General features: G+C 32.0%; 1 protein-coding gene across 50 annotated transcripts in view; it reads right to left on the bottom strand.

Annotated features, from left to right (window-relative positions):
- The window catches only part of TTN (titin), a 282,255-nt gene that overhangs the window by 116,942 nt on the left and 139,084 nt on the right, over positions 1–26,229 (bottom strand). For 23 of the 50 annotated variants that reach the window (XM_073646811.1, XM_073646863.1, XM_073646839.1 and 20 more), the window contains 82 exons: positions 26,163–26,216; positions 25,919–25,993; positions 25,702–25,776; positions 24,793–25,308; positions 24,256–24,330; positions 24,029–24,112; positions 23,840–23,908; positions 23,444–23,527; positions 23,099–23,179; positions 19,788–19,871; positions 19,596–19,679; positions 19,436–19,507; positions 19,018–19,092; positions 18,787–18,852; positions 18,532–18,606; positions 18,321–18,404; positions 17,937–18,011; positions 16,719–16,847; positions 16,120–16,188; positions 15,953–16,030; positions 15,744–15,839; positions 15,172–15,255; positions 14,995–15,078; positions 14,759–14,842; positions 14,567–14,650; positions 14,378–14,443; positions 14,171–14,251; positions 14,007–14,060; positions 13,857–13,922; positions 13,364–13,438; positions 13,190–13,267; positions 13,016–13,087; positions 12,851–12,928; positions 12,536–12,607; positions 12,362–12,442; positions 12,171–12,257; positions 11,996–12,070; positions 11,835–11,915; positions 11,215–11,292; positions 10,737–10,808; positions 10,396–10,473; positions 10,230–10,310; positions 9,683–9,760; positions 9,511–9,591; positions 9,326–9,403; positions 9,149–9,229; positions 8,961–9,038; positions 8,789–8,869; positions 8,602–8,679; positions 8,430–8,510; positions 8,244–8,339; positions 8,072–8,152; positions 7,887–7,964; positions 7,584–7,661; positions 7,413–7,493; positions 7,228–7,305; positions 6,874–6,951; positions 4,882–4,941; positions 4,710–4,790; positions 4,523–4,600; positions 4,351–4,431; positions 4,162–4,239; positions 3,798–3,875; positions 3,629–3,709; positions 3,441–3,518; positions 2,921–3,001; positions 2,735–2,812; positions 2,567–2,647; positions 2,384–2,461; positions 2,214–2,294; positions 2,031–2,102; positions 1,859–1,939; positions 1,666–1,743; positions 1,494–1,574; positions 1,308–1,385; positions 1,136–1,216; positions 950–1,027; positions 777–857; positions 588–665; positions 367–447; positions 195–257; positions 22–102 (listed from right to left, as the gene is read on the bottom strand). In XM_073646811.1, coding sequence (XP_073502912.1) covers positions 22–102; positions 195–257; positions 367–447; positions 588–665; positions 777–857; positions 950–1,027; positions 1,136–1,216; positions 1,308–1,385; positions 1,494–1,574; positions 1,666–1,743; positions 1,859–1,939; positions 2,031–2,102; positions 2,214–2,294; positions 2,384–2,461; positions 2,567–2,647; positions 2,735–2,812; positions 2,921–3,001; positions 3,441–3,518; positions 3,629–3,709; positions 3,798–3,875; positions 4,162–4,239; positions 4,351–4,431; positions 4,523–4,600; positions 4,710–4,790; positions 4,882–4,941; positions 6,874–6,951; positions 7,228–7,305; positions 7,413–7,493; positions 7,584–7,661; positions 7,887–7,964; positions 8,072–8,152; positions 8,244–8,339; positions 8,430–8,510; positions 8,602–8,679; positions 8,789–8,869; positions 8,961–9,038; positions 9,149–9,229; positions 9,326–9,403; positions 9,511–9,591; positions 9,683–9,760; positions 10,230–10,310; positions 10,396–10,473; positions 10,737–10,808; positions 11,215–11,292; positions 11,835–11,915; positions 11,996–12,070; positions 12,171–12,257; positions 12,362–12,442; positions 12,536–12,607; positions 12,851–12,928; positions 13,016–13,087; positions 13,190–13,267; positions 13,364–13,438; positions 13,857–13,922; positions 14,007–14,060; positions 14,171–14,251; positions 14,378–14,443; positions 14,567–14,650; positions 14,759–14,842; positions 14,995–15,078; positions 15,172–15,255; positions 15,744–15,839; positions 15,953–16,030; positions 16,120–16,188; positions 16,719–16,847; positions 17,937–18,011; positions 18,321–18,404; positions 18,532–18,606; positions 18,787–18,852; positions 19,018–19,092; positions 19,436–19,507; positions 19,596–19,679; positions 19,788–19,871; positions 23,099–23,179; positions 23,444–23,527; positions 23,840–23,908; positions 24,029–24,112; positions 24,256–24,330; positions 24,793–25,308; positions 25,702–25,776; positions 25,919–25,993; positions 26,163–26,216 — 6,864 coding nt within the window. The remainder of the gene's footprint in view (positions 1–21; positions 103–194; positions 258–366; positions 448–587; positions 666–776; positions 858–949; positions 1,028–1,135; positions 1,217–1,307; positions 1,386–1,493; positions 1,575–1,665; positions 1,744–1,858; positions 1,940–2,030; positions 2,103–2,213; positions 2,295–2,383; positions 2,462–2,566; positions 2,648–2,734; positions 2,813–2,920; positions 3,002–3,440; positions 3,519–3,628; positions 3,710–3,797; positions 3,876–4,161; positions 4,240–4,350; positions 4,432–4,522; positions 4,601–4,709; positions 4,791–4,881; positions 4,942–6,873; positions 6,952–7,227; positions 7,306–7,412; positions 7,494–7,583; positions 7,662–7,886; positions 7,965–8,071; positions 8,153–8,243; positions 8,340–8,429; positions 8,511–8,601; positions 8,680–8,788; positions 8,870–8,960; positions 9,039–9,148; positions 9,230–9,325; positions 9,404–9,510; positions 9,592–9,682; positions 9,761–10,229; positions 10,311–10,395; positions 10,474–10,736; positions 10,809–11,214; positions 11,293–11,834; positions 11,916–11,995; positions 12,071–12,170; positions 12,258–12,361; positions 12,443–12,535; positions 12,608–12,850; positions 12,929–13,015; positions 13,088–13,189; positions 13,268–13,363; positions 13,439–13,856; positions 13,923–14,006; positions 14,061–14,170; positions 14,252–14,377; positions 14,444–14,566; positions 14,651–14,758; positions 14,843–14,994; positions 15,079–15,171; positions 15,256–15,743; positions 15,840–15,952; positions 16,031–16,119; positions 16,189–16,718; positions 16,848–17,936; positions 18,012–18,320; positions 18,405–18,531; positions 18,607–18,786; positions 18,853–19,017; positions 19,093–19,435; positions 19,508–19,595; positions 19,680–19,787; positions 19,872–23,098; positions 23,180–23,443; positions 23,528–23,839; positions 23,909–24,028; positions 24,113–24,255; positions 24,331–24,792; positions 25,309–25,701; positions 25,777–25,918; positions 25,994–26,162; positions 26,217–26,229) is intronic. The other 27 variants (XM_073646816.1, XM_073646815.1, XM_073646825.1 and 24 more) reach the window with 27 other exon arrangements.

Below are 26,229 nucleotides of genomic sequence, written 5' to 3'. Positions count from 1 at the left end.
ATATTTTATAGTATATAGTACCTTCTCTATGAAGATCAGTTTCTTTTTTAGGCTTAGTTGTTTGTGGCATCTCCTGAGACATCAGTTTTTCCATGGTCTCGACTAATTTAAATAGGTTAAAATATAATTATTTTACTATAGACTATAGTTGGATGATGTATATGATTAGAGTGAAAAAAAATATTGTCTTTTACCTTCCTCTTTCTTAATTACAGTAATGTTTGGCATGTCTTCAGTGATAGATCTCTTTGTGATATCTATTGAACAAGATGTTAGCTAAAAATTAGCATTTGATGTTTTAGAGAATATATTTCAGTTGATGAATTAATGGTTACTGTGGATGGTAGGTTTTATAATGCATAGTACCTTCTATATAAAGACCTGTTTCTTTTTTAGGCTTAGTTGTTTGTGGCATCTCCTCAGGGATCAGTCTTGCCTTGGTCTCAACTAATTTACAAAGATTACAAAGTAATTATTTTACTATAGACTATAATTTGATGATTTATATGGTTACAATTAAAAAACATATTGAGATTTATAATTTGATGATTTATATAGTTACAATTAAAAAAAATATTGAGATTTACCTTCCACTTTGGAAGTATCTTCTCTCTTAGTTACAGTAATGTTTGGTTTGTCTTCAGAAATAGATTTTTTTGTAATATCTATTGAACAAGATGTTAGCTAAAAATTAGTATTTGTTTTTATGTAAATATTTTATATAATATGTTAATATGTTTTTTAACATGTGGATAATGTTTTATAAAATATAATACCTTCTTTATGAAGGCCATTTTCTTTTTTAGTTTTAGTTGTTTGTGGTATCTCCTGAGGGATCGGTCTTTCCTTGGTCTCAACTAATTTAAATATAATAAAATGTAAATATTTTACTATAGACCATACTTGTGGTAATTTATATGGTTACAGTAAAACAGATTTTGTAGTTTACCTTCAATGTTGGAAGTATCTTCTCTCTTAGTTAAAGTTATTTTTGGCTTGTCTTCAGTGATAGATCTCTTTGGGATATCTATTGAACAACATAGTGGCTAACAATTAGTATTTTTTTTTTATTAAATATTTTTTAGTTGACAAATTCATTGTTAATGTAGATGGTATATTTTATAATATATTGTACCTTCTTTATGAAGGTCAGTTTCCCTTTTAGGCTTAGCTGTTTGTGGCATTTCTTCAGTGATCTGTCTTCCTTTGGTCTCAACTAATTTAAATAGGTTAAAATATAATATTTTTACTATACACTATAGTTGGTGATTTATATGGTTACAGTAAAAAAATATATAGTGTTCTACCTTCCACTTTAGAAGTATCTTCTTTTTTAGTTACATTAATTTTTGGCTTGTCTTCAGTGATAGATCTCTTTGTAATATCTATTGAACAAGATGTTAGTTAAAAATTAGTATTTGAGTTTTACTGAATATTTTTCAGTTGATTAAATAACAGTCACTGTGGATGGTATGCTATATGACATATAATACCTTCTTTATGAAGGCCAGTTTCTTTTTTAGACTCAGTTGTTTGTGGCATCTCCTGATGGATCTGTCTTTCCTTGGTCTCAACTAATTTAAGTATATTAAATATAAATATTTCACTATAGACCACACTGTTGGTGATTTAATTGATTACAGTAAAAAAGATATAGTGTTTTACCTTCCACTTTGGAAGTGTCTTCTCTCTTAGGTACAGTAATTTTTGACTTGTCTTCAATGATAGATCTCTTTGTAATATCTATTGAACAAGATGTTAGCTAAAAATTAGTATTTGATTGTTTTTAGTGAATATATTTCAATTGATGAATTAATAGTTACTGTGGATGAAATGATATATAACTAACATATAATACCTTCTTTATGAAGCTCAGTTTCTTTTTTAGATTTAGTTGTTTGTGGCATCTCTTGATTGATCGGTCTTTCCTTGGTTTCCACTAATTTAAGTATATTAAATACAAATATTTTACTATAGACCACACTTCTGGTGATCTATATGGCTACAGTAAAACAAATATTGTGTTTTACCTCCCATTTTGGAAGCATCTCCTTTCTTAGTTAAAGTTTTTTTTGGCTTGTCTTCAGTGATAGTTTTCATTTCTATTGAACAACATAGTTGCTATACGTTAGTATTTTATTTTTCTTAGTAAATATTGTTCAGTTGATGAATTAATAGTTAATGTAGATGGTAGGTTTTATAATATATAGCACCTTCTCCATGAATATCAATTTCTTTTTTAGGCTTAGATCTTTGAGGCATCTCCTGAGGGATCAGTCTTTCATTGGTCTCAACTAATTTAAATAGGATAAAATATAATTATTTTACTATAGACTATAGTTGGGTGATTTATATGGTTACAATAAAAAACATAGTGTTTTACCTTCCACTTTGGAAGTATCTTCTCTCTGTGGTACAGTAATTTTTGGCTTGTCTTCAGTAATAGATCTCTTTGTAATATCTATTGAATAAGATGTTAGCTAAAAATTAGTATTTTTTTACTGGACAACTTTCAGTTGATGAATTAATGGTTATTGTGGATGGTAGGTTTTATAATGTATAGTACCTTCTTTATGAAGGCTGGTTTCTTTTTTAGGCTTAATTGCTTGTGGCATCTCCTGAGGGATCGGTCTTCCATTGGTCTCAACTATTTTTCAAAGATTAAAAGCAAATATTTTGCTATAGGCTATGACTTAATGATTTATATTGTTACAATAAAAAGATAGTGTTTTACCTTCCACTTTGGAAGTGTCTTCTCTCTTAGGTAAAGTATTTTTTGGCTTGTCTTCAGTGATAGATCTCTTTGTAATATCTATTAAGAAGATGTTAGCTAAAAATTAGTATTTGATTTTTTATTGAATGTTTTTCAGCTGATGAACTATTGGTTACTGTGGATAATATGTTTTATAAGATGTAGTACCTTCTTTATGAAGGCCATTTTCTTTTTTGGATTTAGTTGTTTGTGGCGTCTCCTGAGGGATTGGTTTTTCCTTGGTCTTAACTAATTTAAATATAATAAAATATAAATATTTTACTATAGACCACACTTGTGGTGATTTATATGGTTACAGTAAAAAGATATTGTGGTTGGAAATATCTTCTCTCTTAGTTAAAGTTATTTTTGGCTTGTCTTCAGTGATAGAGCTCTTTGTGATATCTATTGAACGACATAGTGGCTAATAATAATTTTTTTGTATTTCTTATTAAATATTTATCAGTTGATGAATTAAAGATTAATATTGATTGTATGTTTTATAATATATTGTACCTTCTCTATGAAGGTCAGTTTATTTTTTAGGCTTAGCTGTTTGTGGCATCTTCTCAGTGTTCGGTCTTTCTTTGGTCTCAACTAATTTAAATAGGTTAAAATATAATTACTTTTCTATAGACTATAGTTTGGTGATTTATATGGTTAAAATAAAAAAGATATCGTGTTTTACCTTCCACTTTGGAAGTATCTTCTGTCTTAGGAACAGTAACTTTTGGCTTGTCTTCAATGATAGATCTTTTTGTAATATCTATTAAACAACATGTTAACTAAAAATTAGTAATTAATTTCTTTAGTGAATATTGTTCAGTTGATGAATTAATGATTACTGTGAATTATATTCTATATAACATATAATACCTTCTTTATGAAAGCCAATTTCTTTTTTAGACTTAGTTGTTTGTATCACCTCCTGAGGGATCTGTCTTTCCTTGGTTTCCACTAATTTAACCATATTACATATTTTATTATAGACTATACTTTTGGTGATTTAAATGGTTACAGTAAAAGAGATGATATTGTGTTTTACCTTTCACTTTGGAAGTATCTTCTCTCTTAGTTAAACTTATTTTTGGCTTGTCTTCAGTGATAGATCTCTTTGTGACATCTATTGAACAACAAAGTAACTATGCATTGGTATTTTATTTTTCTTATTAAATATTTTTCAATTGATGAATTAATGGTTAATATAGATGGTATATTTTATAATATATAGTATCTTCTTTATGAAGGTCAGTTTCCTTTTTAGGCTTAGCTGTTTGTGGTATCTCCTCAGGGATCATTCTTTCCTTGGTCTCAACTAATTTAAATAGGTTAAAATATAATTTTTTTTTACTATTGACTATACTTGGATGATGTATATGGTTAATGTAAACAAAGATATAGTTTTCTACCTTCCACTTTGGATTTATCTTCTCTCTTAGTCACAGTAATTTTTGGCTTGTCTTCAGTGATAGATCTCTTTTTAATATCTATTGAATAAAATGTTAGCTAAAAATTAGTATTTGATTTTTTTTTTGTCAATATTTTCAGTTGAAGAATTAATTATTACAGTGGATGGCATGCTATATCGCATATAATACCTTCTCTATGAAGGCCAGTTTCTTGTTTAGACTTAGTTGTTTGTGGCATCTCCTGAGGGATCGGTCTTTCCTTGGTCTCAACTAATTTAAATATAATAAAATGTGAATATTTTAAATAGACTATACTTGAGGTGATTTATATGGTTACTATAAAAAAGATATAGTGTTTTACCTTCCACTTTGGATTTATCTTCTCTCTTAGTTACAGTAATTTTTGGCTTGTCTTCAGTGATAGATTTCTTTGTAATATCTATTGAACAAGATGTTAGCTAAAAATTAGTATTTGATTTTTTAGTGAATATTTTTCAGCTGATGAATTAATAGTCACTGTGGATGGTATGCTATATAACATATAATACCTTCTTTATGGAGGCCAGTTTCTTTTTTAGACTTAGTTGTTTGTGGCATCTCCTGATGGATCTGTCTTTCCTTGGTCTCAACTGTTTTAAGTATTTTAAATATAAATATTTTACTATAGACCATACTTTTGGTGATGTAAATGATTATAGTAAAAAATATATTGTGTTTTACCTTCTCGCTTAGCTAAAGGTATTTTTGGCTTGTCTTCAGCGACAGATCTCTTTGTGATATCTATTGAACAACATAGTGGCTAAAAATTAGTATTTTGTTTTTCTTAGTAAATATTTTTTTAATTGAAGAATTAATGGCTAATGTAGATGGTAGGCTTTATAATATATAGCACCTTCTTTTTGAATATCGGTTTCTTTACTAGTCTTAGATATTTGTGGCGTCTCCTCGTGGATCGGCCTCTCCTTGATCTCAACTAATTTAAATAGGTTAAAATATAATTATTTTACTATAGACTATAGTTGGTAATATACAGTCATATGAAAAAGTTTGGGCACCCCTATTAATCTTAAGCTTAATGTTTTATAAAAATTGGTGTTTTTGCAACAACTATTTCAGTTTGATATATGTAATAACTGTTAGACACAGTAATGTTTCTGCCTTGAAATGAGGTTTATTGTACTAACAGAAAATGTGCAATCTGCATTCAAACAAAATTTGACAGGTGCATAAGTATGGGCACCCTTATCATTTTCTTGTTTTAAATACTACTACCTACTTTTTACTGACTTACTAAAGCACTTTTTTGGTTTTGTAACCTCATTGAGCTTTGAACTTCATAGCCAGGTGTATGCAATCATGAGAAAAGCTACTTAAAGTGGCCACTTGCAAGTTGTTCTCCTGTTTGAATCTCCTCTGAAGAGTGGCATCATGGGCTCCTCAAAACAACTGTCAAATGATCTGAAAACAAAGATTATTCAACATAGTTGTTCAAGGGAAGGATACAAAAAGCTGTCTCAGAGATTTAACCTGTCAGTTTCCACTGTGAGGAACATAGTAAGGAAATGGAAGAACACAGGGACAGTTCTTGTTAAGGCCAGAAGTGGCAGGCCAAGAAAAGCATCAGAAAGGCAGAGAAGAAGAATGGTGAGATCAGTCAAGGACAATCCTCAGACCACCTCCAGAGAGCTGCAGCATCAACTTGCTGCAGATGGTGTCACTGTGCATCGATCAACTATACAACGCACTTTGCACAAGGAGAAGCTGTATGGGAGAGTGATGCAAAAGAAGCCGTTTCTACAAGCACGCCACAAACAGAGTCGGCTGAGGTATGCAAAAGCACATTTGGAGAAGCCAATTTCTTTTTGGAAGAAGGTCCTGTGGACTGATGAAACCAAGATTGAGTTGTTTGGTCATACAAAAAGGCGTTATGCATGGTGGCAAAAAAACACAGCATTCCAAGAAAAACACTTTCTACCCACAGTAAAATTTGGTGGAGGTTCCATCATGCTTTGGGGCTGTGTGGTCAATGCCGGCACCGGGAATCTTGTTAAAGTTGAGGGATGCATGGATTCCACTCAGTATCAGCAGATTCTTGACAATAATGTTCAAGAATCAGTGATAAAGTTGAAGTTACGCAGGGGATGGATCTTTCAGCAAGTCAATGATCCAAAACACCGCTCCAAATCTACTCAGGCATTCATGCAGAGGAACAATTACAATGTTCTGGAATGGCCATCCCAGTCCCCAGACCTGAATATCATTGAACATCTGTGGGATCATTTGAAGAGGGCTGTCCATGCTCGGCGACCATCAAACTTAACTGAACTGGAATTGTTTTGTAAAGAGGAATGGTCAAAAATACCTTCATCCAGGATCCAGGAACTCATTAAAAGCTACAGGAAGCGACTAGAGGCTGTTATTTTTGCAAAAGGATGATCTACTAAATATTAATGTCACTTTTATGGTGAGGTGCCCATACTTATGCACCTGTCAAATTTTGTTTGAATGCAGATTGCACATTTTCTGTTAGTACAATAAACCTCATTTCAAGGCAGAAACATTACTGTGTCCAACAGTTATTACATATATCAAACTGAAATAGCTGTTGCAAAAACACCAATTTTTATAAAACATTAAGCTTAAGATTAATAGGGGTGCCCAAACTTTTTCATATGACTGTATATGGTCACAATAAAAAAAATAGTGTTTTACCTTCCACTTTGGAAGTATCTTCTCTCTTAGTTACAGTAATTTTTGGCTTGTCTTCAGTTATAGATTTCTTTGTAATATCTATTGAATAAGATGGTAGCTAAAAATTAGTATTTTTTTAGTGAATATTTTTCAGTTGATGAATTGACAGTTACTGTGGATGGTATGCTATATAACATATAATACCTTCTGTATGAAGGCCAGTTTTTTTTTAGACTTAGTTGTTTGTGGCATCTCCTGAGGAATCAGTCTTTCCTTGGTCTCAACTAATTTAAGTATTTTAAATCGAAATATTTTACTATAGACCACACTGTTGGTGATTTAAATGATTATAGTAAAAAATATATTGTGTTTTACCTTCCACTTTGGAAGTATCTTCTCTCTTAGGTACAGTAACCTTTGGCTCGTCTTCAATGATAGATCTCTTTGTAATATCTATTGAACAAGATATTAGCTAAAAATTAGCATTTGATTTTTTTGTGTGAATATTTCTTAATTGATGAATAGTCTCTGTGGATGGTATGCTATATAACATATAATACCTTCTTTATGAAGCCCAGTTTCGTTTTTAGATTTACTTGTTTGTGGCATCCCCTGAGGAATCAGTCTTTCTTTGGTTTCCACTAATTTAAATATATTAAATGCAAATATTTTACTATAGACCACACTGTTGGTGATTTATATGGGTAGAGTAAAACAGATATTGTGTTTACCTCCCACTTTGGAAGTATCTTCTCTCTTAGTTAAAGTTTTTTCTGCCTTGTCTTCAGTGATAGATCTCTTTGTGATATCTATTGAACAACATAGTTGCTAACGTTAGTATTTTATTTTTTTAATATATAGCACCTTCTCCATGAATATCATTTTCTTTTTTAGGCTTATATATTTGTGGTGACTCCTGAGGGATCAGTCTCTCCTTGGTCTCAACTAGTTTAAATAGGTTAAAATATAATTATTTTATTATACACTATAGTTGAGAGATTTATATGGTTACAGTAAAAAGGATAATGTTTTACCTTCCACTTTGGAAGTATCTTCTCTCTGACGTACAGTAATTTTTGTCTTGTCTTCAGTGATAGATCGCTTTGTGATTTCTATTGAACAAGATGTTAACTAAAAATTTGCATTTTTTCTTAGTGGATATCTTTCAGTTGATGAATTAATGGATATTGTGGATGGTATGTTTTATCATGTATAGTACCTTCTTTATGAAGACTGGTTTCTTTTTTAGGCTTAATTGTTTGTGGCATCTCCTGAGGGATCACTCTTTCCTTGGTCTCAACTAATTTACAAAGTTTAAAAATAAATGAGTTTGCTATAGACTATAACTTAATGATTTTTATGGCTAAAATAAAAGAGATATTGTGTTTTACCTTCCACTCTGGAAGTATCTTCTCTCTTAGTTAAAGTAATTGTTGGCTTGTCTTCAGTGATAGATCTCTTTGTAATGTCTATTAAGAAGATGTTAGCTAAAAATTATTATTTGATTTTTAATTGAATATTTTTCAGTTGATGAATTAATAGTTATTGTGGATGGTATGCTATATAACATGTTGTACCTTCTTTATGAAGGTCAGTCTCTTTTTTAGTCTTAGTTCTTTGTGGTGTCTCCTGAGGGATTGGTCTTTCCTTGGTCTCAACTGATTTACAAAGATTAAAAAGCAATTACTTTGCTATAGACTATAACTTGATGATTTATATGATTACAATAAAAAAGATATTATGTTTTACCTTCCACTTTGGAAGTATCTTCTCTCTTAGGTACAGTAATTTTTGACTTGTCTTCAGTGATAGATCTCTTTGTAATGTCTATTAAGAAAATATTAGCTAAAAATTAGTATTATATTTTTTTATTGAATATTTTTCAGTTGATGAATTAATGATTACAGTGGATGATATACTATATAACATATTGTACCTTCTTTATGAAGGCCAGTTTCTTTTTTAGGCTTAGTTGTTTGTGGCATCTCCTGAGAGATTGGTCTTTTCTTTGTTTCCACTAATTTAAGTATATTAAAATATAAATATTTTACTGCAGACAATAATTGGACAATTTGCATGGTTAGGGTAAAAAAGATGTTGTGCTGTACCTTCCATTTTAGACGTATCTTCTCCTTTAGGTACAGTAATTTTTGTCTTGTCTTCAGTGATAGATCTCTTTGTGATATCTATTGAACAAGATGTTAGCTAAAAATTAGTATTTTATTTTTTCAGTGGATATTTCTCAGTTGATGAATTAATACTTTCTGTGGATGGTAAGTTTTATAATATATAGTACCTTCTTTATGGAGGCCAGTTTCATTTTTAGTCTTGGTTATTTGTGACATTTCCTGAGGGATTGGTCTCTCCCTGGTCTCAACTAATTTAAAAAGAATAAAATTGATATATGTATTTTTTTTTACCATAGACTATAATTTGATGATTTAAATGGTTCAAGAAAAAAATTGCGTTTTACCTTCCACTTTGGAAGTATTTTCCCTCTTAGCTACAGTAATTTTTGACTTGTCGTCAGTGGTAGACCTCTTTGTGATATCTATTGAACAATATGTTAGCTAAAAATTAGTATTATTTTTAAGTGAATATTTTTCAGTTTACGACTTAATGGTTACCGTGGATGGTAGGTTTTATAGTAAATAGTACCTTCTTTTTGAAGGCCGGTTTCTATTTTAAGCTTAATTGTTTGTGGCATCTCCTCAGGGATCAGTCTTTCCTTAGTCACAACTAATGTAAATAGATTAAAATGGATTTACTTTACTATAGACTATAATTTCATGATTTATATGATTACAGCAAAAACAATATCATGTTTTACCTTCCACTTTGAATTTATCTTCTCTCTTAGTTACAGTAATTTGTGGCTTGTCTTCAGTTATAGATCTCTTTGAAATATCTATTGAACAATATGTTATACTAAAAATTAGTATTTGTTTTTTTTTGTGAATATTTTTCAGTAGACAAATTAATAGTTACTGTGGATGGTATGCTTTATAACATATAATACCTTCTTTATGAAGGCTGGCTTCTTTTTTAAGAATGGATATTTGTGACTTCTCAGAGATTGTTTTTTCCTTGGTCTTAACTATTTAAGTATATTAAAATATAAATATTTTACTATAGACTATAATTTGATGAATTATATGGTTACAGTAAAATAGATATTGTCTTTTACTTTCCATTTTGGAAGTATCTTCTCTCTTAGTTCCAGTAATTTTTGGCTTTTCTTCAGTGTTAGACCTCGTGATATGTATTGAACAAGATATTAGCTAAAACTTAGCAAAGTATTTTGTTTTTTTAGTTAATATTTTTCAGTGGATAAACTAATGGTTAATGTGGATGGTAGGTTTTATAAAATTTAGTACCTTCTTTATGAAGGCTGGTTTCTTTTTTAGGTTTAAATGTTTGTGGCATCTCCTGAGAGATCGGTTTTTCCTTGGTCTCAACTAATTTAAATAGATTAAAATGTAATTATTTTATCATAGACTACAATTTTATGATTTATATGGTTACAGAAAAAAAATCTTTTACCTTCCACTCTGGAAGAATCTCCTTTCTTAGTTACTGTAATTTTTGGCTTGTCTTCATTGATATGTTTCTTTGTGACATCTATCAAATAAGATATCAGCTTTAAAATAGCATGAGTAAATATTTTTGGGGTTTGTGACTTAATGATTGTTGTAGAAAGAATATGTTATGACATAAATTACCTTCCTTAGGAAGGCTGGTTTTAAGTTAAATAATTTACGGCATCTCCTGAGGACTCAGTCGCTCCTGAGTCTCAACTAATTTAAATAGGTTAAAATATAATTATCTTAATTTAGAATATAGATTGGTGATAATCTTACAATATGAAAGTGAATGTATTTTACCTTCCAGTTTGGAAGTATCTTCTCTTTTAGTAATTTTTGGTTTGTCTTCATTGAAAGTTCTTTTTGTGACATCTATTAAAAAATTATTAATATGGTTGGTGACTAAAAATGCTACCATTTATGATTAAATGGTCTAAGCATGAGGCATAGTCATGTTTATGCAGGCAAAATTTCTGATGAAAGGGAGAGACTTTAATTATGGCAAAACTTTTTGTAATAAATTATAATGGCTTCAACTTTACTGCCTTAAATACATGGCTAGAATAAATGGAAAAATGTGCTAACTAAATACCTTCTTTGATTGAAACATCTTTATTCTTGGTTACAGGAGGTTTCAAACCTTCTTTAGAAGTTACTCTTTTTGGGACATCGAGTAAATTTAATATATTATTTTATAAGTATATATTTATGATATTATTAATGTTGATTTTTTTTTAAATAATTGGATAGAAAGAGTATTGAAAACATTTAGATATACCTTCTACTTGAGAGGCAATATCTTGCTTAGATACACCAATTAGTAGTTTCCTGTCTGGTATCAGGCGTTTCTGAACATCTAGAAATTCCATATTATAAGAGTAATTAGTGCATTATGGACTTATGACTATTATTTCTGACTTATAACCACTGTAATAACATTATTTTTAAATCAATCATGTATTTCAACCATTAACTGAATTAAAATAGATGATTAGTTTTTATTTTTGAAATGAAAAATAAAGTAATTTTTCAATATAAAGTATGTTTTTTTTTCTTAAAATTTTCTTATAAGGTCAACATTTAGAAAGGTGGCATTTAGATTTAATAGGTTATGCTGCAACTGAAAAAAGCAGGTGTGATGTAAAAATGAAAAATAGAGAAAAAAATTTCTATTCTGAGCAATGAGATTCCAGTTTAGGCTAAATACGTAAATAAGCCATTTAATGGCTTGCTGTATGCAATCCTTTATATTTTGAATTCCAAGATTATTGTTAGAATATGCTGACATATATTTTTAATTTGAAATGTTAACATGTAGCAATATTTTTCTAGAATAAATGTGATATAATAGTTACTGTAAATCTTTGCTAATTAATAATTAAAAAAATAAGTATATACCTTCTTCATAAGAGGTCAATCCTTTTTTGAAACTATCAGTTTGAGGTATCTTTCCAGTGGTCATCTTTTCTGCATCCCTTTCTATGTTAAATATAGTTTTATGTCAGCAAAATAAAAATGGTCTCCATAGAATTAGTATTAGTAGATATATGATGATGTACCTTCCATGCGAGAAAAAATTTGTCTTCTAGAAATTTGTGTTTTCTCCTTGGCTTTTGGTTTCTTTGGTAGTTCTTCTAATCATGAAGATATTAGTTCAATATTAATTCTTAGAAGAGAACTAGCAGCTAAGAATACTTGATATTAGAGTTTAGCCAAATTAAACTGACAGTGTACCTTCTGTAGTAGGTGCACTTTCATGTTTGTGAGCCTTAATTCGTAATTTTTCTTCCGGGGCTATTTTTCTTCTTGGATCTTCCAGTTCTTTAAAGATATTAGTAACTAGTTTAGTAAAATAATATGGGGGTACAATATACATAACATCTAGTATGTATACCACTAGGATAAAAAATGATGTTGCTGTTTACCTTCCTCAGGGAAAGCTTTTCTTTGTTCGGTAACTGCAAAGTGTTCCTCTTCTTTTAAAAATGCTTTTGGCTCATCTGGTTCTTGAAAATATATACATATTTAATTTATTAGATTATGTTTGAATATCTATTTGTTGTAAATTAAATCTATGTTATGATTTACAGTAGACATACCGTCCATGTAAATATATTGTTTTTCAGGGACATAGACAGGAATTTCTTCTTTTTTCTCTGATCTCTTGGGTTCTTTGCAAAAGAATAATTGATGTTTTGTTGCTTAAAATTCTCAAAATAAATCTTTATCTACAAATTTTTTATTTTAGTATGCAAAAATGTGTTCCTTGACAAAGGCTTGTAAGACAAGCCAGTCTTTGCATTTATACTATGGCCAAAGATCTAATTTTACTAGAACTATAGATATATATGTATATATATGTATATATATATATATATTTATCTTAAGGAACACCTCTTTATAAGATAATATACCTTTAAGTCTTGATTTTTCTTCCTTTCTAGAGGTTGTGATATCTTTTTCTTGGGACAACTTTACCGGCATCTCAGGAACTTTAAAGATATTAGTAATTGTCTAATTGTTAGAAAGTTCTCTCAGCCATACAAAGAACTAGACATGGTGGTGTTAATATGATCTACCTTTGATCTGACGAACTAAATCTTTTTTGGACACAATCCCAGTAGGCTTCTCTTCTGCCATTTTGGAATCCTCTGTTATTTAACAGATAGAAGTACTTTTTTAGTTATTTATTACTAATTAAAAGTAGCTTCTTAATATCACATTTATTGTTCCTACTGCAGTTGTGAATATACCTTTAAGTGTCGACTTTGTTTCCTTTTTAGCCTTTAGTAATTTTTCTTCTGGGGGCAATTTCCTAGGAGCTTCAGTATCTTTAAAGAGATTATTAATAACTTAGCATCGCTTCTGAATCTTACTAAGACAAAACATTCTACTGTCTACAAGATGAATGAAACAAAAAAATCTACCTTCTACATGATGAACTACTCCTTTGGTGATAACTTTGGAACTTTTTTCTTCTGTCTTATTTGAAACATCTGGTACTTAAAAGATATTAGTATCATTTTAGTTAAAGTGGTGTAATATAACAACTAAGTTTTAACTTTCATGCCTTATGCCATATTTATTATGCATTTTACGCACTTTCTGCACCCTGTCTGACAAGAAGCTTCATTGCACTGAAAAGAAACCCTGCTAACTGAAAAGGATTGGGCTTAACATGCACAAAATATGCACAAAAATATTGGAAAAATTTCCATCAAGAAGTAAGTCAACTAATATGAGGTTTATACTTAGACTAGATGCTGCAACTTTTCCAAACAACATGAACTACTATGATAAAGACCATCTAATCTAAGTTTGTACTGTCAAACACTTAGATTTAGGCAGTATTGAAAAATGGTATGCTTCATTGTGATCAGTAACTTATTTAGCTTAATTTGCACGTTGGAGTATATGTACCTTCAGAGGACATTATTTTTGGGGGTGTTACAATGTATACTTTTTCTTCTTCTTTCTTTAATAATTCTGTCATTAGAGAAAATAGTAATATTTTAGAGTTTATATAAAAATACAGGCAGGCTAAAACCAAGTTTCATTATTAAACTATACCTTCAATGGGAGGGATTGGCTTTCTTTGGGGGTCTGTAACCTCCATTTTCTCTCCTAAAGTAGTTTTTAAAGGTATTGAAATTTAATACTAGGTAAAAGTTGGAAAGCAACTTATATAAAGGCTTTCATAGATCAAAAGTTAGCTACAAATAAATGGTATATACCTTGTGAAAGAGAAGTAACTTTTTGAGGATATGAATAAGGCAACTTCTCCTCTTGAAGATGTTCTTGAATAATCTCAGGTACTTTAAAGATATTAGTAAAGCTTTACAAAGAACGCTGCACATAAAAACTTCATATACCTTCATAATATAAATACTTATATTATTTAAAATTAATACATTTTTGGTTATGTTTACGGTTTAATATACCTTGTTGAGCAGAAGAAACATCTTTTTTGGGAGGAATGTGACGCATTTTTTCTCTTTGTGTTGGTTCTTGAGGAGCAAAGATATTAGTAAGACATTAAGAAGTGAACACAAAGAAAGCCCAGAAGACAACCCCCATTCAATGACAGACATAGCCATAAATGGTGGATTTATGCCCATAGTACTGTGTACCTCTTTCAGGAGGAATTACTTCTTTTTTAGAAGGTTTGCGAAGAACTTTTTCTTGCTGAGGAACCTCTTGAAGAATCGCGGGTACTTTAAAGATATTAGTATGACTTTAGAAAGGGTAGACCTAACAGCATAAATAACTCACATTTATAACATAAAACATAGACATATAAAAGAAATCCACATATAGTATACCTTTCTTAGGTGGAACACGCTTCTTATCCACAGTAGGGGGAAGAATCTTAATTTCTTCAGTAAGCGCTATCAAGTCTTCAGTCACTTCAAAGATATTAGTTGATCTTAAGTTTTTGAACCATCACATGATAACACATAAGACACACAGGTTGACTACATCATACAGGATGTTATTAAATGAGACAAAAAATAGAACAAAAAGTTGTAATGGTGAGTAATCTACTTCCAGCTTCTACCTTCAACAGTGGTAGTTACTTCTTCCTCTTTATGGATAAAGACTGACATGTTTTCTTCCAACATTTCTTCTGGAAACTCAGCCACTTTAAAGAAATGTGGATAATATATGTTCATGTATTTGTTTATTTGCTTCTATATTTTAATAAATAGGGATATCCTAATATTCACTGTTATACCTTTAAATGGTGAAGCAATATCTTTTCTGGGTGCACGTGTTGGCTCTTCCTGTTTTGGGACTATTTTCTTTGGTAATTCGGGGGCTTTAAAAGAGAAATTAAGTATTGCGGATTTATTACCCTTTCGCTTATACGAGTCTGTAGTTTAGACTTAATTACCAATAAATATTTTATTCTACAGACAAATGGAAAAAATATATCTAATATATTTTAATGGGGATCTGTCGCTAGATTTTACAATAAAAACTCCATGTGTAATAGATCTTTTAATCCTGATGAGGCTGGTGTATTTTATTTGAAAATTCAGATTAGAATGGATGTATAATCTTTTTCAAGGTATTCTTGTTTAGTTAATCTCTTTCGCTGGATAAGCATAAAATGCTTATTTTAATACCAGGCGAGAAAACATTCAAAAAGGTTTACATAGCCATTCACACATGAATTTCCAAGTCTTCTTCTGGTCTAAAATATCCATTATAGGAATAGAAAAATCTAGTAACAGATCTTTTTTAAGAGGAACACTTAGTGACTCTTGTGCCATTTCAGTAAAGAGTCGTGAATGCAATCAATACCTTTAGGAGGTAGAGGGGGGGCAGTTGGGATGTCTTTCTTAGAGATAGGAGTAGATAGTTTCTGCTCCATCGTACCCTTAGAGGGAGCCTCTGGTGCTTTAAAATAAATATACAAATTTTAGTAACCTCATCATAAACAAAAAAGATTATTGGCCATGACAAAAAATATGGCTACAGCACTACATTCGTATAGTACATGTATCTTGTACCTTTGACCTGTGGCGCTTCTTTTCTAAAGGGCTTAAGGGTCATTTTATCCTGTTTATCTTCTTGTTCTGGTGTAAGCACTTAAAGATATTAGTAAGCGTTTATTTTTTTGGACAAATTGGACAAATAACAATATAGAATAGAAGACAATAAGTGTAAATGTTTGTACCTTCAGTAGGCTTTGGTTTCTTATGTATTATTTTAACTTTTTCATCAGGAACTGCCATCTTCGGTGGTTCTGGCAGTAAAAATATTCAGTATTTTACTAAAAGCATCAATACTGATTTGTATTTAAACCACATCAATATTTGATTGGCGATAATAGCTTACGTTAAGCAATAGGAAGCATGAGTTGAAGAATATGCTCTACTCATGTGGCACTATAATCCTACATTTTCCTTTTACAGGAAAACTAACAAAGTAGTAATTTAAGTGAGCTGAAGACCATATAAAATTTTCTGGCACTACTGACAAATGGAATAAAATATAACAATGTATATAATTTTTTCTTTAATATCATCAGGTCTGTAGACCATGATATTTTTCTCTGGGTCAAACAGCTAGGTCAAAGAAAGGTTGAACTTAATGGACATATATTTTTTTCAACTGAAGTAGCTATGTGTTGTAAAAATATTACACAGAGTGGTCACTTAAATAACCTATAATATTTTAAAGATAGTTAAAAAGACAAAACACACATATATATATATTTACACGTGTTTGAAGATGTTAGTAACATTAAAGATGAAGATGACTTTTGAGGAATACCTTTAACTTTAGAGGTAACTGTCTTTTTAGGTAATTCAATAAGCTCTTCTGCCTCTCGTGAAGCAGTCTTTTTAGGTAATTCAGTAAGCTCTTCTGCCTCTGGTGAAGCAGTCTTCCAGACATCAGGCACTTCAAAGATAATATTACCACTTACTAAACTCCATAATCCTGTTTTTCAAGCCCAATTAGTATTTAAAAGAACTTAAAAGAATTATGGTTGTGCCAATACCAAACACTCAGATATATGAATACTGTATTCTATATATGTTAAGGGGAACATGGCAGAAACTTTTTACCCCCCAAGATAAAGCAAGTTAATCCTTTTATGACCCCAAAATGATGCTTCAGCAGTGAGAAATAGTGTTTTGAAGTTCAGTCTAGAAATGCATTAGGGCCTGACGATGCACTTACAGCCCTTTATACTCTGCTGCATTCCTGCACTAGCAGCACCTATCCCTGGCTTATTGACAAGTAGTTTGATCTGGCTCACTGACCACTCACCTGTTAATCAGATCAGCCAGGGGGGGGAGGGGTGCTTCTAGTTTGGGAATTCAGCGTGGTTTAAGGAGCTGTAAGTAAAATTTACGCTCCAATGCAACTTCCAGACTGAACTTCAAAACACAATTTCTTGCTTCTGAAGCAGCACTTTGAGGTCATAAAGGGATCAAATGTCTTACATTCTAAAGGGTTGCAGAGTCATATTAATGGTTTAGGCAGGAGGGTGTTTAAAGTTCCTGACAGGTTCCCTTTAAAATGTAAATGCACGTTCAGAAAAATGTTGACATGTTAGAAGTTTTTTGATCGATGGGATCCAGGTGATAAAATCTTCAGCAATCATAAAATCAAAATGAGGAGAAGATTAAGCTCAGAATTGATCTCCTCTGAGACCGAGGACAGACTCATTGACTGTCTACTGAAAAAAAATTCGACTTATCTCTATGACATGTCAAAAGTTTTCTAATTGTACAGATACACTGTAAAATACATTAAAGAATATTCACATGTAAGTTATTATTTAATCTGGGATTTGATTTGCTTGTGCATTCAGGTTTATAGTCATGTGCATCCAACATGACTACACCATTTCTAAGGATTCTAAATGTTAATAATCAGCAAACGTTTTTCTTTTGGTTATCACATCCCAGATGAAATATAAAAAATAAATCCATATATAGAGAGAGAAACGGAATGTATTGAAGTAGTTAACATTGTATATACCTTTGGCAGGTGGTGCTGCTGGAATGACCTTTGTTACTTTTTCTTCAGGAATAATCTTCCTAGGTGCTTCAGGAACTTTAAAGAATATTATATTTATTTTAAGAATAATAAAACAGAACATAAAGAAGTACAGTAAGAAGAATAAACTACAAGAGTACCAACAAAGAAGGACAAAAAGGAACATGACAACAAGATTTCATGAAGAAGAAGAACTAGAAAACCACTTGTTAATTTGATGGAACACAAAGTAAGACGTGACGCATTTTAAGACATGACATGTTTGTAAGACGTGACAAATTTTAAGAGGTGACATATTTTAAGACGTGACATTTTTACACAACATAAGAGATTATATAGCTGCAGTTTAAAGAGAACAATGTATACCTTTAGCTGGACGAGCCTCCTCTTTTTTAGCTGTGGGCTCGGGTGCCTTCTCTTCTGGTATAAAACGCTTAGATGGCTCAGGCACTTTAAAAATATTAGATATGCTAAGATTTGGGAGGGGGAATAGCCAAATATACTGCAGACATACATACGAAACAATCAACATACAAATATCTAGTAAAGAACTCAGATTCTATATTTAGAGGTATACCTTTGGCAGGTGTAACCTCTTCTTTTTTAGGACTAGGAGCTGGCACTTTCTCTGCAGGCTTCCTGGGTTCAGGCACTTTAAAAGCAAAGATTTGTTTGAGCCATTGGGTTCTCAACTACATAACTACTATTAACTATTATTGTTGAATTATTACTATTATTATTATTATTATTTTTTTTAACATGCATGGGTAGATAAAGGAATAAACAAAAAAGCTATTAAAAATACAGCTTCCATTTGAAATATGCAATATACCTTTTAGAGGTGGAGCCTCCACAGGAGCTTTTAGTTCTGGTACCTCTTCTCTACGCTTTCCTATCACTTTGAAAATAGAGGTTTTATTTATGTATTTCTTTAAGATTTATTACATTTACACAACACATATTACATGACTCACATGACACTTTTTGTATAAGTTAAGAAAGGTAGACAAAACAAACAATACATGTAACATATATGTGGATTAAGCCGCCAAGAAGAAAGTACCTTTGGCTGGTGGAGCTTCCTTTTTAGCCTCTGGAGTTTGTACTTTCTCCTGTGCTTTTTTGGCCACTTCAGGTACTTAAAAACATCACATTCATTCATAAGAATGGCTTTAAAAGCCTCACACGGTCACAAATTACACAAAAACACACCAAAATCGTATACCATAGGAAAACAAAGACATGTATAAAAGACTATTTAAGAACATTTAAGAAGACAGATTAAATTGCATTTTTCTTTGCCATAATGACAAGACTTTTCTAATGGCCACAGTAAAGTGGATATGATAAAATAGATAATGGTAGACAATGACAAACATACATAAAACAAGAAATGAATGTACGGTAAAATAAAAGTAAGATTTTAAAGGGAATGATGCTTTTAAAAGTAAGACAATCCAATCCAATGAAAGATTTACTACCTTTGGGAGCAGGCACATCTTTTTTAGGAACTATTTTTTCCTCAGGAACAACTTTCTTGGGAATTTCTGGCACTTTAAGGACAGGATTGGAAATGTAGAAATATGTAAAAACAGCAGAATGCTTTAACAAAGTATTTTCTGAGGTAGGTAAGGAATGTACCTTTAGGAGATGGAACCTCTTCCTTCTTAGGCACAGCTACAGGAATCTTTTCCTCTGGGGCTACTCGCTTATACACTTCTGGTGCTTAAAAAATACAGTATGGTGGTTGTTTTAGGGAGACCCTACTCTAGTAAGAAGCAATGCAAACACAACACACAATTCCAGTAAATGTATATAATTGTGCTGATGTACCTGCACTGGGAGGAGCGGCTTCCTTCTTTGTAGCAGGAGTTGGTACTTTCTCTTCCGCAGCAGCTACTTTTGGTTTCTCAGGCACTTAAAAGATACAGTATTTTTCGTTGGTTTCTGCATTTTACAGTTTTTCAAGAAAGAATGTACATGCATGTATATATGACAAACATAGGCACGTTAGACAAAAGCTATAAAATAAGACAAAAAATACAAAACATCTAATGAAGGAAACACACTTTGTCCACGGATAAAGCAAAATATAAAGTTTGAAGCATGTGTTTATGACACGGAAAAATAAAAAATAATTAATTGTGTTTTTTTGCATGCTATGTGCTCTATAGTCAGCATTCAAAAATAGTCTATGTCTCTGCAAAAACATAGATATCGCTGCTAGTAGGTGACATGTCAGAATCTCTGTATTTTGCAGAGAAGCATGGCAACTGGCTTACTGCACCAAGTTCTCAACCCAAATCACTTAGGAAAGATATCAAACAATTACATCTCTTCCATCTCTGAACACATGATACTGCTTTCATTAAATTCATTAAATGAATCTACATGACAAGCTAAGAAACATTGTATTCATTTCTGATTTAACTGAGTTATATCTAAATTGTTGCACTCACATCTGTTTACTTCTCTTGGACATATAGTTTTTTAAGCATCCACGACAGACCAGAACACCGGCATACCACCGTAACATGATGTGCCCGTTCCTTATTGGGGATATCCGGAACTTTGTGAAAAACAAAAAATGTGCCTAAGTACTAACAGGCAGGTAGTTGCTACCTACCTGCCTGTTTTGCCGGGCGTTGTTCTTCACCGGCACAGAGCTGTCACAGATCACTCCTTCCGGTAATTCAGCTGCCTCTGTTGACAACACGTCAACAGAGCAGCAGATTATTTTCCGCTCCACTCTATTGACAGAGCAGGACTTCCAACGTCATTCTGATTGACAGCCAGATTTCCGCTGCCTAACTGGAGGAGCCGACTGTCAATCAGAATGACGTTAGAAGCCATGCTCTGTCGATAGAGCAGGGCAGAAACAAAGCCACTGCTCTGTCAACGTGACGTCAGCAGAGACAGCTGAGTTGCCGGCAAAAGCGGTCTGTGACATCTCTGTGCAGGGAAAGAATGGCGCTGAGCACAACAGCCAGGTAAGTAGCAACTACTTTTCCTGGATATCCCCTTTAAAAGTTGGACACTTTATTTTAAAAAATTTGGTCCGAATACGAAATCTTAGTGTCCACTGCCTCACAAGTTCAGATAAGGACCTTGGGACCAGGTACCGCAAAAAAATCCTGGTGCTCAACTACATGCAGCTATATCATTCCATAACATACAATCCATGCAAGGAAAAAAAGTAGTGGCAGTCATCAAGTAAAACAAATCTTTTGTAAAACACCAAAAGTAGGAGAGTATGTAAACACACATACAGAATAATGGCCATTTTGCGTCACTCGATGTTTCCTATGACTCTTGCATTGGAGCACTCGCTTATAGCAATAATCAAGATTTATTTTCATTGGTGAGAGTAACTACTTTTTCTTTCCTTGGATTGGTTATTTATCTTAATAAATGTGTTGGGGGCATGATTTTGTGGTACTCACCAATGAATTAGTAATGTATTACAGGTTCTCCTCCTGCTCTTTTCATTTCAGCTTTCACAGAGTGCTCAGATCTCCTGTGCAGAAGATGGCTGCTGATAGGAGCGCATGTGACCATTCCAGGACATCAGTATTCTTTCATTGAAAATCACCCCACTTTCCATAATAGAGCTGATTTCCAATTAAAGGAGGCTGATAGACAGGCTTGGCCACATGCTCCTCCATCAGCAGTTAATTTCTGGACAGGAGAGCTGTGCAGTCTGTGAGGAAAACTGCAGTATCAAGTGCAGGAGGAGAACCTGTAATACTTATATATTAGTAATGGCCACTAAATCATGTCCCGAATGTATTTGTTAAAATAAGATAAAGTGGCCAAACCCTTTAAACCATTTTCTGTCAGGATAGAGTGATGAGGTGACGTCCCCATACACATTAGATGATCATCCAATGCTGACAAAATTGGTGAGTTTAGCCAACTTTACTATCTATGGATGCATTAACTACCCCACTGTATTATAGCAAACTAATATAGATGAAATGGGAGTCTGCTGACAGTTTCCATTAACAAAAATCTGTAAGTGCAGCCATCAAATATAATACAGGATCTATCTTAGAATTAAAGTAACATTTACTAAATCACCAGATGTTTTTTCATATAGAATAAATTCATATATGAACTTTAAAATATTGTTTAAACTTATACATATGAATTAAGCATTTCTGGAGAAATGCTGTAATTAAAGGGAATCTGTCAGCAGTTTTTTCTATGTAATCTGAAGACAGCAGGTTGAAGAGGCTGAAGCACAGAATTCAGGGATATATCACTTGTCAAAGTGCATGGTGTTATTTACTAACTGTGAAGGATTTATCACTAAGAGATTAACATTGCTGGAATATTCTGGCAACACCCCCTTCTGTGATAAGCAGCTATCTATGGACTTTGTACACAAAGAGCCTGGTTGGGGCGGGGTTAGCTGTGGTGTGGGTGGGGTTAGCTTTCTCAGCCCTGCTTCATTCTAAAATTAAAAGCTCTGATTGTGTCAGAACAGCTGCACCCAGTAAACTAAGTGACACATTGCTGGATTCAGCTACTCTTTACCTACTTTATACTGCTCTCAGATGAGGTTGTAAAAACCGGGTAACAGATTCCTTTTAATGCATTGACTGACAACTTGTTGAGTATCGTATGCTACACTATAATTGTTAGAGTTTACAAGTTATAAATAAATTGCATTTAAATTACAAATAAATTGCAAACAAAAAATAAAAAAAAAATAACCCACCCTGGACCATTATGTTAAAGAACTATTGCAAAACTGTATTGTATTAATTAAATATTGTATAGTGCAAATAAATTACAAAATGGCTAAATTCTATATTTTTGGAATGTGAAAGATATTTTAGCAACTTCCTGTATTAAATATTTAAAATATATTTATATAAATCTAGCTCATAAATGCATATCTGACACACTGCCCATGCACCAAGAAGGAAAATGCTTGTATATGTAGCATATACTTATGCTGTTGTTAACAACTGGTTAAGTTGGTACTGGAAATAAACTTACCCTGAACATATTGTAATTTGTACTATGAAGCATTTTGTGGCAACTAATTTCAATATATGGAACGTTAAATTCAATTATATTATTTTTATATAATTACTCTGCATAAAGTATACTGTATAATCAACATTTTAAACTACCTTTTGCTGGTGGCACTTTTACTTTTGGAGCTTCCTCTTCTACCCTTTCTTCAGGAACGGCCTTCTTAATGTCCTTAGAAACTTTAAAAATATTGCAATTTTTAGCCTCTAAAGATGTTAAAAGATAAAATTACTGGACAAACAACATGTAATATTGTTTCCTGCATGAAAATAAAAAGTCTAGTTAGTTATGAAGATGGAGGTGCCGAAACACCTTAAGAATTTTAACATGATGACAATGATGACAACAGACAAGAAACAAGGAACAAGACAATGATGAAGATAATGAGTAAAAAATTAAAATGGAGTGTAATAATTTTCTGATAATATGAAGAGCTAATATACCTTCAACATGCACCATTTCTTCTTTCTTAGACACCTTAATAGCTGCTTTTACTTTTGGAATAGGTTTCTTGGGCTCTTCAGGCACTTTAAAGAGATTAGTTGACTTAAGATATTTCAAGAGTATAAGAAAGACATAAAACATACAACAAAAACAAAAAAGTGGAAACTACACTGGATGTGACTGAATAGATAGCCTGACTAGTTGTTCAATATAATGTAACATATATAATGTATAAACTATGTAAATGCTAATAATATATTTAGAACAATATATTACAAAGCTATAAACTATTAAATATATTTTTACTATTATAGTAAATTATTACTGTGTTGTTCAATTTATCTTCTATGGTACATGTTTTTATGTAAAATAAACCTGTAACAAAATGTATATACCTTTAGCTGGTGGGACTTTTTTGGGAACAGCGATGGGCACTTTTTCACCCGCTGCAACTAATTCTGGTTCTATTTATTAAAAGAATATACTGTATTCTGTGTACCTTGCAATGTACACACAAACAGGAAGAAACAAACACAAATGGCACATACAAACAACACATAAAGAATTGTGCACTCGTAAAATACCTTTTTGCACAGAAACTCTTTCTTTCTTAGACACAATAGTTGTGACTTTTTCAGCTGAAGCAAATTTTTTAGATATTTCTGGTTCTTTAATAAATATGATGAAAAGATTCAGTAAGTAAGAAGAATAAAAGATCAACACATTCAACAAACAAGAAAAAGACATACAAAGACAAAAATACTAACAAAATTCACAAAAAGGACACTCATTTCACAGCTGACTGCTGTACCTTTTGCTTGTGGAACATCTTTTTTAGTAATGGTTACTTTCTTTTCTATCACAACAGCAGCGGGTTTTCGTGGTGCTTTAAAATAGCAACAAAGTTGTTGTGAATATGTATGATATTGAAAAAAATATTTTTTTCAATTAGATTTAACATTTGTTGAATGTCCATAGAACATAACTTCGTTATTAACTTTAAATGAGGTTGTGAAAGACATGAAAAAGGGGCTGGCTATTTTTTTCCAGAAACTGTACAATTTCTGTCTTTGGTCCACTGCTCAGCCCAATTCCCTTCAATAAGTCGCAATACTAGACACACCTCATGGACAGTTAAGGGCATTTTTGTAATAAAAAAAATAACATTTATTATTTTCTAATGCTGGACAACCATTTTTTGAATGTACTATATAATGACTATATTTTTGTTTTATTGACATTGCAGTGTTTTTTTTATGGTAACCAAAAAAGATAGATTCAAAGTGCAAACAAAGAGGACAAATACAAATACAGACATAGAAGACATAGAGTAAGGTAAGACCAGTACCTTTCTCAATTGTTTGGTAAAAACGTTCCTTTTCTGCTATTATTCCTGTATCAGTTTCCTCATAAACTTCTTCTTCATAGGTTTGCTCCTCCTCATAGGCCTCTCTTCTGGATTCATATGCTACTTCTTCATATCGCTCTTCTTCGTGAGTAACCTCTTCATAAACTTCTTCTTCTGGAGCTTCAACAACATAATAATCTTCAGATACTTCTTCGTATTGTTCTTCAGGGGCTTCTTCTTCATACTGCTGTTCGTATATATACTTTTGTGTTCTATAGATCTCCTCTTCTTCTCTCTCTGGTTCTTCTTCATAAAGTTCTTCTTCAGTGGCAGCTACCTCTTCCTCATAGACTTCTTCTCTTTCTTGGTAAATCTGTTCTTTAAAGATAGCCTCTTTCTTTCTATATACCTTTTCATATACTTCTCTTTGTTTGTAAGCAGTGGGCTCAATAAGTTCTGGCTTCTCCTTCTTATGTACCTCAACTACACGATCTTCCTGAACTTTTCTTGTGGCCACTAACATATTAAAAAATATACATTACGGTTAGCACTATTGTTTACCCAATTGATTTATTTTGAAAAAAAATACCTGATGTTAAAGTATAACTTCACTTTCATAAAACTTTTTATATGTTACAGAGACCTTTCATGAGATTAGATCGGTGAAGATCAGGATGCTGAGACTAAGGAGCAAAAGTGTTCAGCCACATGTAGCTCTTCTCCAAGACTGAAGATCAGCTTCTAGACTTTTCAGAGAGTAATTAGTGGGGATCTCAGCACTCAGACCCTCACCGATCAAAAATTTGACACATCTGTTTTGTGAAAGTGCAGTTACACTTTATATCAAAATGTTATAGCTTTTACTAATCTAAAATGCACTGTGACTCCTAAGAGACCTAAATTTTGTACCTGTAATTGGTGCTGTCACTTCTTTTTTGGCAACAGTTATAGCTCGTTTTTCCTCTTCTTTCGTTTTCTTTGTAACTTCAGGTATTTTAAAGAGTAATTTTAATTTCACATATAAAGAATATAGGACACACAGTACAAAGACACAAACAAGTTACATTTGTCAAGAATGAAAAGATAATTAATAAAACTCTGATTTTCCTTCAGAGCCATAATCTACCTGCAGGAGTGGGAGTGTCAACTTTTTTCGAAGCAATTCGTATTGTAGCTTCTTGTTTCTTTTCAATTTCAGGCACTTAAAGATACATTAATAGGAAGGCACGTGACTTGACATACACAACAAAATGTTCACAGGCATAATAATTAAAAGATATAAACAGGGACATGGATTGACACTGTGACAAACACAAGATATGTTTTTTGTACAAAACTAAAGAATTTGCTTGTTCCCATGACCATTATACCTTTGGCTGGTGGGATTCTTTCTTCAGGAACTGGTTTCTTTGGTGCTTCAGGAACTTTGAACATAAG

Source organism: Phyllobates terribilis, unplaced genomic scaffold (genome assembly GCF_046119375.1).
Source record: "Phyllobates terribilis strain yellow unplaced genomic scaffold, ASM4611937v1 Scaffold_9__5_contigs__length_417890890, whole genome shotgun sequence".
NCBI classification, from domain to species: Eukaryota; Metazoa; Chordata; class Amphibia; order Anura; family Dendrobatidae; genus Phyllobates; species Phyllobates terribilis.
Note: the sequence above shows the minus strand (reverse complement) of the source record. Positions and strands in the feature narration are given on the sequence as shown.